Source organism: Pipistrellus kuhlii, unplaced genomic scaffold, assembly GCF_014108245.1.
Source record: "Pipistrellus kuhlii isolate mPipKuh1 unplaced genomic scaffold, mPipKuh1.p scaffold_m20_p_15, whole genome shotgun sequence".
Lineage (NCBI taxonomy): Eukaryota > Metazoa > Chordata > Mammalia > Chiroptera > Vespertilionidae > Pipistrellus > Pipistrellus kuhlii.
Window position 1 is genome coordinate 31,468,466 of NW_023425460.1, and position 10,502 is coordinate 31,478,967.

Genomic DNA, 10,502 nt, shown 5'->3' on the forward strand with positions numbered 1-10,502 from the left:
GGATGGATAATAATTTCAAAAAGAGGAAACAACAGTAAGAAATGAAAACTCATCCACGGAATTCTGCATTATCTTCAAAACATTTTTACAAATCTAAAACTATTCTAAAGTAGAAAGTTTATGAAAAGAAAACTCATCCATGGGAATTAAGGTAGATCAAGACAGTTAAACACAATGCAAGTGTAACAAAAAATGAAATTTAAAAAAGGAAAATAAAGACAGGAGCCTTGTACGCATGCCACGTTTGGCTTTAGAATACACATTTTTCCCAAGTGCACTTGAACATTCTCCAGAATAGGTTAGACCACAAAACAAGTCTCAACAAATTCAAGACGACAGAATTTATATCAAGTATCTTTTCCAACCACAAAGGTGTGAACCTAGAATTCAATAACAGGAGGAAAACTAGAAAATTGATGAATGGGTGGAAATTAAGCAACACACCCCTCAACAACCAATGGACCAAAAAAGAAATCAAAATATAAAGGACTGTCTTGAGACAAATGAAAAGGAAACAACCACATACTGAAATTTGTATGTGGTTGTAGGATGTAGCAAAAGCAGTTCTAAGAGGAAAGTTTACAGCTATAAATGTCTTTATTAAGAGACACTATCTCAAATAAACAACCTAACATTACACCTCAAGGAATTAGAAAAAGAGTAAACTAAGCCTGAAGTTAGAAGGCAGGGAATAATTAAGATTAGAGCAGAATAAAAGAAATAGTCCAGAGGAACAAAGTATAGACAGAGGTGGTCTGGAACACAGGTAGTGGAAAATGATGGAAACAAAGTTAAGAACTGTTTTTAGAGATGGAATTGGGGACCTCAGCCACCTTCTTAGCTGCTAACATACAACTATGGATAAGATTGCCTGTCTTCTAAACGACCCTAGTCAGTCCGTATTCTCCACCTACTGATGTCCTTAGTCTGGGAGCAAGATGATCAGGTCCTCAGGAGCCCCCCTCATCCTGCAAACACAAGTAGGAAGATATTTTATAAAATGCTTTATTTTTTATTTTTTTAAAAAATATATTTTATTGATTTTCCACAGAGAGGAAGGAAGAGGGACAGAGAGCCAGAAACATCGATGAGAAACATCGACCAGCTGCCTCCCGCACACCCCCTACTGGGGATGTGCCCGCAACCAATGTACATGCCCTTGATCGGAATCGAACCCAGGACCTTTCAGGCTGCAGACTGAAGCTCTACCACTGAGCCAATCCGGCCTCAGCTAAAATGCTTTATTTAATGAGCGGCAGCTCCACCTGCCCCACCCCTACCTCAGACATACATACATACACATACACATTCTGCCTTTGTCTTTATCACATTTCCAAAGGGGAATACATGTCAAGATGTCATCCATCCTGAGACATCTGATTCACACAAAGAAGAGACTGGAGAGGCCCATCACATACACCAAACTATCACAACACTCCTTTCACTGTTTCTGCTCAGTCTAAAAGACAGCATGAAATTATTTTAAGACTTTTTATTATTTATTATTATTTATTGTACTTTAATAGAAAAATAAAATACCGACACAAGATGAGAAACTGTGAAGTTTTATTTTCCTTTTTTAATTTAGATTCTTATTAGCAATACATTAGCTCAATAAAAAACAAACCACCATTTACACAGTAACTCAAAATCCAGTCACTTAAGCCCTCTCATTTGATTCAACTGAAAAGCCCAGGTTTATCCTGAACTTTGAGAGACTTGGGGTCCTAAATGTATAATTAAGCATTCAAGTAAACGGTAGGGGGTAGTAAGTGTGCGTTCCTGAGGGATACTGCCCCAAGAGAAATTCAGGAGTAGCCACAGTTCTCCAGTTTACTCCAATGGTCGGATGTTTCTGAGACGGCCAGCATGGTTTCCTTTTGAGGAGTTGTGACAATTCATCAGCCTCAGGATTCAGGTCTCATTCTTCCACATTAAAAAAGATTTGTTCCACAGGAATAAGTTTGTCATCGCTTCTCCAGCTTCTTGTACTTGGCTTCTGCGAGGGTGCAAGTTATATTTAAAACTGGCTCTTACAAAGATACTTCATTAGTATTTCCTAGCAAGTTCAAAAATGTTTATTATATTTTTAAAAAATTGTGTTAGCCCCAAATCTCATCAGCTGTCCAAACTGTATCCAAATTGTAGGCACACCATAAAAGTTAACTATTATATTAGCTAAGGACAGATATTTGAATGTCTATCTAAATTTTATTAACAGGCACAGCTTAAGGTAAAAAGTCAAACACAGACATAGATTGAAGAACCCAACACGAGTTCACTATATTCTTTTTAAAAATATATATTTTATTGATTTTTCACGGAGAGGAAGGTAGAGGGATAGATAGCTAAAAACATCGATGAGAGAAAATCACTGACCAGCTGCCTCCTGCACACCCCCTACCGGGGATGTGCCCGCAGCCAATGTATTAATACATGCCCTTGACTGGAATCGAACCTGGGACCTTTCAGTCCACAGACCAACACGCTATCTACTGAGCCAAACCGGTTTCGGCAAGTTCACTATATTCTAACCCTGTCAACAGCACCTGCTCAGATGGCTCCACGGGGAGTAAGCCGATCTACGGGCATCTGAGCCACTAGGAGCATAAGAAGCTGCCTCTCCAGGCTCTGTGCCAGGCACCCTCTGGGAGCCAGACTGGAACTCTTAGGAAGTATAAATGTATGTTTACCTTTTATTGTTTTATCCTCAGAAAGCAATTTTGAAAGATACAAGTTTTAAAAGACCATCAAATAGGCTTTTTAATGGAATGGATTCCCTTGGTCTTTAAAGCTTTAAAAGCACCTTAGTACAATGCCACCTACATAGCGAGGTTCAAGGTCACCATTCAGTAAGTTCCATTGTAGACAATGACACTGTTAATCACCACCCACATCAAATCTCAGTCTGCTACAAACCACTCTCTTGAAGTAGTCAACAACTGTTTATGATAAAAATTAAAAAATCTGTAAATTATAGGATAAAATTGTAGGATAAAAACCACTTTGTTATTTTTAGTCATGGTTATAAGAGCAAGAAACAATTAGTAAGCCATCAACACTAAAAGTACAGTTTCCTCCTTAAAAAAAAAAAGTAATTCTTGAAGAAAACCCTTAAATAACTTTCCTGTTTATTAAGACATATGTATCTACATCAGTGTTTTTCAACCTTTTTTGGGCAAAGGCACACTTGTTTCATGAAAAAAATCACGAGGCACACCACCATTAGAAAATGTTAAAAAATTTAACTCTGTGCCTATATTGACTATATATAAAGTAATTCTCTTGAATAGGAATCAAATAAACACAAAGAAAGTATTTTACAATTACTTTATTATGAAATATTAAGTAAACAAAATAGTGAAAAATTATAAAATTCTTGTCTTGTCTGCACCTACGGCACACCAGGCAACATCTAGTGTGCTGCGGAACAGCGGTTGAAAAACGCTGATCTACATTATTAAAGATGCTCTAGCTCTAGCCTGCTGAACCACAATTAAGAGCTTGAGCTTTGTATCAATCAGACCTGGTTTGGAATACAGCTCTTCCACATACTAGCTTTGTATCTTTATATAAATTGTTTAACCTCTTCAACTAGTTTCCTCCTCTAAAAAATAAGGATAAAAATCATGTACTTATCTCATAGGTATTGAGATTAAAAAAAACAACAACAACAACAAAAAAAAACCTAATATATGTAAAGCACTAAGAACAGTGACTGACATATCAAATACCCAGAAAATGTTATTTTTATTACTAGTACTACTAAGAAATTATTCTCACTAGGTTTTTGTGAAGATTAAAATAAATCATTATAGCCCTAGACAGAAGGCTCAGTGGGTTGGAGAGTTGTCCTGTGCACCAAAAGGTGACAGGTTTGATTCCCAGTCAGAGCACATGTGTCGGTGCAGGTTCAGTCCTCAGTGGGGGCACCTTTGGGAGGTAACCGATCAATGTTCTCTCTCATATCGAAGTTTCTCTCTTTCTTTCTCACCCAACAGATCCTCAGATGAGCATTAAAAAGAAAAAAAGATCATTATAAGCACATCATAAATATTAACTATCATATTAGCTAAGGTCATAACGGCAGGTACTCTTATTAAGCAAGACAGAAATACAAAATTGTTACCCAGTTTTTTGGAATATGCATCCAATTTGTAGGCTGCCTGTTCAAGAGCTGCTACTTGCTCCTCGATTACATTGATTTGATCCAGATAAGGCTGTAGTTCAGCATCTTTGAAAACAAAGACAGGCCACATGTTTATATGGCTTCAACAAGTTGAATAGAAAAGAGTGAAAATGTAAGAGTGCTAGTGTCTCTCCAGCTCTGCCTAAGACACACAAGGTGGGATGACATGATTCTGATCATTAGCAGGACAAATGCTTTAGAAGACATGATATGGCCTAGACAAAACAAGTCTTTCATCCATTAACTTTGTCTCTTAAATTCCTTATTCTACAAGCAATCTTCCCATTACAGATTCCACATCTTGGGTACTCCCAGACCAGGAAAGAGACAGGGAACACAAATATAAGTTAATGGAAAAAATATAGTCTACCGGTCTAAATTACCATTTTCCACTTATAGATATTCTGGTTTTCTGTTTATAGAGACATTCTTTATGGATTTCATTGTTAAACCAATTCACTGATTTCATTGTTAAATCAGAATCTGGCCACCCTTTCTTTTCCTCATCCCTTTTCAGGGATAAACTGATCAAATCAAGATTCGGAAGCAGAAATAACCATACCACCAAAACATGCTGCTCTTCAGAATAGAAGAAATGCACCTTAACTTTGTAATTCACTTAGGAAATGAGCTCCATGGTCCCTCTCCTTCTCCATGGCCCCAAGCTTAACAGAACATTTATTACAAATATGTGTAATTATAAAAATTATTACTTACACTTCTGGTTTAAATCCTTTAAGTTTCTACTAATGTTTATAGCAATATCTTTCATTTCAAGATACTTCAGGCTGGTTAATTTATTCATATTTTCCAGGAGTTTATAGTCTTCACTGGTGGCTTTAAAACAAACAGAAGATATAATGTATTTAATATTTATCTTGGATTATTGCAATGTGAAATTAGAGGCCAAATGGTAATTCAAAGCAGGATCTAGGAATGTTGAAGGAGCAATCCACTTTTGACCTATGACATTTATACTCAGCTTGTGTACTCTGAATGTCTAAGTAGAAACTCAGGCAACAATCGGCAAATTATTTAAACCAAATAAGATCCATAAACTTCAGGATCTGCGTTAGAAAGGGATGTGATAAAAGTATGTCCTAAGAAAGGGAAGTGAAAGTCTTGGTATTTCTACAGTGTGAAAACATGTAAACTGGGGAACTGCACCATACATATTACTTATATATATAGTCACCTAGGACCTAACCACTTCTTAGAAACTCACTCATTACTATGCGATTCTACCCTGCATTTTCTGCACTTACTTTTCCAAACCATTTGCTGGCTTGTCATACCCCCAATTCTTTTCCCCATTCCTACTCAAAGCACATGGCTTCTACTCCAATTTTCTCAAGCTGCCTCAGCCTTTTTGCCTCACTTAGAAATTTCTCTGTACCTTAAGATCTTCCCAAGAGGCAGAAGTGCTTTATTCCTGCCAACACATCTCCACCTGCTGTGCTCCTGACCCCCAACTCTTCCACCGCCTCAGGGCCTCTCTTCAATCACCTCCTCTCTCTTGCATTTCCAAACTCCTTCCACCCTGGATCTTCCTCTCTATTGGAAATATGTCCAGGTTTCCTCCAGCCCAAAAGCACTCATTTGCTCGTGAAAGCAAAGGAGCTTCACTGCTAACTCTTCTGAAAGAGTAGTTTACACTCTTCCTCATCCTCACATTTCACTCATGTGAACCCCTGCAGTCTGGCCTCTGCCCCTACCATCCTGAGAAATTACATGCCTCAGCCTCCTAACCATGAAATCCATCGTTCTTATTCTCCCGAACCTCTCTATAGTATCTGACACTTGGATCTCCCTCTCTTCAGGAAATCCTCCCTGGGCTGCTGTAGAATTGTATACTGCATTACACTGATTTTTAAATCTCCTTCTAACTGTTCTTTTTAGGTTTCTAATGCCAGATCCTTTTTAAACCAACCTCCTTAACTGTCAGTTCTCAACTTTTCTCAGCTGTGACGGGAAACTGATGTTTACATGGGTGGTATTTCCTTTCAAACTCAAAACAGTACTTATGCAGGTAAAAATGACAATCGGGGGGAATTACAATCTGCTTAAATTAATCAATCAGCCCTAGCCGGTTTTGCTCAATGGATAGAGCATCAGCTGCGACTGACGGGTCCCAGGGCCAAGGGCACATGCTGGGGTTGCAGTCTCGATCCTCAATAGGGGCGTGCAGGGGGCGCCGATCAATGGTTCTCTCATTATGCTTCTACCTCTTTTTCTCCCTCCCCTTCCTCTCTGAAATCAATAGATATATTTTAAATAAGTAAAAAAATAAACAATCATCTGAAAACTAGGTAAAGTATTGTTATTAAAAGTAAATTAATTGCCTTATAACGGCATCCCCTGAGATTTTAGTCAAGGTGCTCTGATCTACCTCTAAGCTCTTCCTTGCCAATCTCATCCCGCACAGCCCCAGCTCACAGCTCTATGCAGGTCGTGGTCGTCGTCGTCCGTCGTCGTGTCTCCCCCCCCCCCCCCCCCCCCCCCCCCCGCTGTAAAAAAATCTGTTTCTCCTGCTCTGACCACTCTCTGAGATCTGGACTCATGTGTTCAAGTTACCGGAGTGTCTTAACAGTAGTCAGCTGAGGGTCCTGGTAAAATCTAAAGTCAGCCAAGCCAAAACCGAAAATATTCTTTTCACATCAAGCACAGTTCCTCTTTCCAATTTCCCTATTTTGGTTGATGGAACCACCCAGGCTATTTTAATAGCTCAAATACAAGTACATCCATCTTGGGCTGCTCCCAACCCCTCAGTACCCACCTTAACAAGTTCTATAAATTCCACCTCTATCATGTTCTTGCACCCATGCCTTCCTTTCCATTCCTTTTACAATCACTCACTCCTCACCCTGGACCACACTTCACCTTTTGGACCCTCCTCAGCACACAGATCACGTGTTCATCTGGAAATACACCAGGAACCAACACATAAATCACCCAAGGGGTGTCACCAAATCCTCTGACCGACCTAACAGGCCCCTAAACCTGCAGGTCTCTCCCCATTCCCTTTCTCTTTGCCCCAATAACTACAACTATTTTGGCCAAATATACTTCTCGCTTACACCACTACACTCACACACACACACACACACACACACACCCTCACACACTAATTGTTTCCCTCCTTTTGGGCCAATCATTCATTCCCTTCACAACCTGCTCAAAATGCACTTCCCCCAAGGAGGCACTTCTTGATTCATTCTTTTCTGTTTTCTCGGCGTTAGTCTGCAATACGGAGGCCTGTGGAGAGTTGTATTAAGTATTCTTGTGTGTGTTTGAAGGTAGTTCGTGCATTTCTCCAGGGAAGGAATGCACCTCTTTCCTTCCCATTCAGGATGGCGCCAAACTTCCAACAGGCATGTTTCTGGGCAGGTGGGGCTGGAGGTGGGGGGTGGGGGTGAGGGGCGCAGACCGATGCTACGGAAGCACCTCCAGGGTCTCCCCAAGACGAACCGCAGCTCCAGCGAGGGGGGCACCGCACTACCCACATCATCCTACCCGTCAGTTCTCCTGTCAGGTAAGTTGCCATTTTGGAGAACATGTCCCGGCAGAGCTCGGTGATGTCGGCCTCCGCGGGCTCCTTCGCCTCCTCGGCCGTCTCCACCGCGGCATCGTCTGGATGGAAGGAGAAGGACTCAGTGCCCCGCAGCCGGTCCTCCTCCTCCAGCCCCGGCGCCGGCTCCCACCCCTCTCCGCCGGTCCTCCGCCGATCAAGTCGGCTAAACCCTCCGCGTGCCGTGATTCCGAGCCCCTCCCTCCGGCCCGGCCCCACCGGACACGTCCCCTCCGCTCCCCGCGCCGGCTGCAGCCCACACCCGCCGCCGCCGCCGGACCACCTCTCCCGCTGACAGGGCACAGACCGGTCCGCCCCTCCGATGCCCGCTCCTGCCAGGTGACCCCGGCATCCGGGCCCCAACCCCGATTCCCAGGCCTCCCCCTGGACACCTCATCCCCACCCACCCGGCGCACCTCTAACCGGCTCCTCTGGTGGGCTCGCAGGGACACCTTCGGGCGCCGCCGCCGCCGCCGCCGCCGCCGCCATGCCAGGCCCCGCGCTGCTTCCGGTTTGGGGATGCCTGCGCATGCGCACCGGGAGCCCTGGGTTGCCAATGCACGCTCTCCGCTAAGTCTTGCTGCCCAAGTTTTGTTTTTGTGTTTTGTTTTGTTTTAAATATATATTTTATTGATTTTTTTTTTTTTTTTTTACAGAGAGGAAGAGATAGGGATAGGGAGTTAGAAACATCGATGAGAGAGAATCATCGATTAGCTACCTCTTGCACACCCGCCACTGGGAATGTGCCCGCAACCAAGGTACATGCCCTTGACCGGAATTGAACCTGGGACCTTTCAGTCCTCAGGCCTATGCTCTGTCCACTGAGCCATACCGGTTTCGGCTTGCAGCCCAAGTTTGAGTAAGAAAATGTAAAGCATGAAGCCAAAACGGAAGCTAAGAAAGGTTCTCCTGAGTCGATCCACTCCCAAGAGTCGCGACGTCTGGAACTGAGGATGCGCTTGTCCCTAGAGGGGTCACTCGTCCAGGGAAACGCACGACCCGTCTGGGTCTGGTCTGATGGTCAAATGCACCGGAGGAGACAGGTTATCGCCTCCCAGTTAATACCGCCCAGGCTGGTATGAGTCGCCAAAAACAAAAAACAAAAACAACAACAAAAAAAAACTGCTCAGAAAATCCATGCTTCTGAAAGCAGTCTCATTCAGGCTTGCGGAAACCTTCAGGCGATGATCGCTGTGCCGGAATGCTCTCCCTTCCAATGTCCTGGATTAACCTCTATTCTTTGGTCCCCTTTTCTTAAACTGTAGGATGGCATCTACTTCTATTGTTGATGCAGCCTCTCTATAAGAAAGCTTAGATCGTAACTTTTTTTTTTTTTTTTTTTTTTTTTTTTAGGGCTGAGGATAGACTGTGGTTCTTTACTTTGAAAAGCGTGTTGCTATTTCTCAAAGTCTCCTAGGTGTACAGAGTGTACTTGGTGGGATGGCAGAACAGGGGTGGGTAAAGGAAATAGATAAGAAAAAGCGACTGGGGAGCAATGGAAGACACAAAATGAGGAAAGGATGAAGATCACAGGGGAAGGGAAAGGAGATATATAGGAAGTCTTGATGAAACAGGAATTTTAGGGGAATATAAGACAGGCTTAGGGAATTTTTAGAATTGGGGTCAATGGAAAAACAAAGAGCTACAGATTGGGAGAAAGTACATCTCCATAACACAAGGAAGCCAGGTGACCAATAAGGGAATAGTGATCAATCAGAAGGGATATCAAGGATCTGTAGCCTTTATAAGCCAGAGGGGGAAAAAACTCAGTGGGACCCTTTTCCCCTCCCCATGTGGTAGTCCATTCTGTGGGACTCTTTCCCTCTTCCCACATGGGAGTCTGTACTTGTTCTTCAATAAATTTCCACCTTTGCTATATTACTTTCTGTCTGTGGATTCATTCTTCAACTCTGGCGTACAAAGAATCCGGTTACAGTTCAAAAATTCCATTTCATTGAGATGCAGACCTGTACACTCAAAATCTTGATGTAGAAGTTTTTGGTCTTACCCATGGTTATCTTCCATCTGCACCCTGTCACCCTCCCCCACATACCAGCTACCCCTTCTGCCCCCCACCCCTCACACATCAAAGTAAGGGGGCTTCCTTATTCCCTTCATTCTGAGGACCAGGTCTCCCTAGGTCACTGTCTCCAGTCTCTAATGGTACAGTCATAGTGCCCACCAGTTCAAACCATTCGTCTGAGCCAGAAGATCTTATTTCAGGACTCCTGAAGCAGCCAGCTCCTTCATACTGCCACTGCCTCCACTCCAGACTTCCCAGCAGGGATGGGCTGTCCCCAACCCAAGTACAAAGATGACTCTCAGTTCCAACTCTTTTCTTCCCCTTACAGTCCCAGAAGCAAGTGCAAAGCCTTGATTTTCCTAAGTATTTTTATTGATAGTCACCAGGCAAACCCACACTGTCAAATGGAAGAATAGAGTCAGAGCCTAGCACATCTTAATCCAAAGATCTCTGAATCCTGGGACCATTTCTTTGCCTGGTTTTCTGCAGGCTCCAACTTCATCCTGCTTTACAGCCCCTTCAGCTCCTTGTTCTGTAGGAGGTTGGGAGTAGGATCTTCCATGGAGCGTTCATGAACGGTCTCCTCAGGTTGGGGAGGTAGGTAATCACTCCCAACTGCTCTGCAACATTGTAATCTCCCCACATAAGAGTCTCCTCACCTATATGACTTCCCCTTCTCTTCTACAGGGAAATTCTATGGGGAAGACAAGAACCCAATAGGT

General features: G+C 42.9%; 1 protein-coding gene across 2 annotated transcripts; it reads right to left on the minus strand.

Annotated features, from left to right (window-relative positions):
* Positions 1 to 1,549: 1,549 nt before the first annotated feature.
* On the minus strand, positions 1,550 to 8,331 carry BLOC1S2 (biogenesis of lysosomal organelles complex 1 subunit 2). 2 transcript variants are annotated; one of them, XR_004988128.2, is made up of 6 exons: positions 8,174 to 8,331; positions 7,703 to 7,819; positions 4,907 to 5,026; positions 4,130 to 4,234; positions 3,527 to 3,607; positions 1,550 to 1,999 (listed from the first exon to the last, which is right to left on the minus strand). XR_004988128.2 is itself a non-coding variant. In XM_036438854.2 (5 exons), exons 1-5 carry the CDS (start codon positions 8,286 to 8,288, stop codon positions 1,968 to 1,970), a joined length of 489 nt encoding a protein of 162 aa, XP_036294747.1. In that variant the 5' UTR covers positions 8,289 to 8,331; the 3' UTR covers positions 1,550 to 1,967. The 2 variants fall into 2 exon arrangements, 1 of the variants encoding a protein (XP_036294747.1); XM_036438854.2 differs by lacking the exon at positions 3,527 to 3,607.
* Positions 8,332 to 10,502: the final 2,171 nt, after the last annotated feature.

Bases quoted from the DNA above. Each gene is read 5' to 3' on its own strand.
- BLOC1S2 (XM_036438854.2), bottom strand. From the start codon at position 8,288: ATGCGCAGGCATCCCCAAACCGGAAGCAGCGCGGGGCCTGGCATGGCG. The intron at 7,820-8,173 runs GTGCGCCGGGTG...CCTTCCATCCAG, and splicing joins ACCAGAGGAGCCGGTTAGAG to ACGATGCCGCGGTGGAGACG. The intron at 4,235-4,906 runs GTAAGTAATAAT...TTGTTTTCAAAG, and splicing joins AAAGGATTTAAACCAGAAGT to ATGCTGAACTACAGCCTTAT.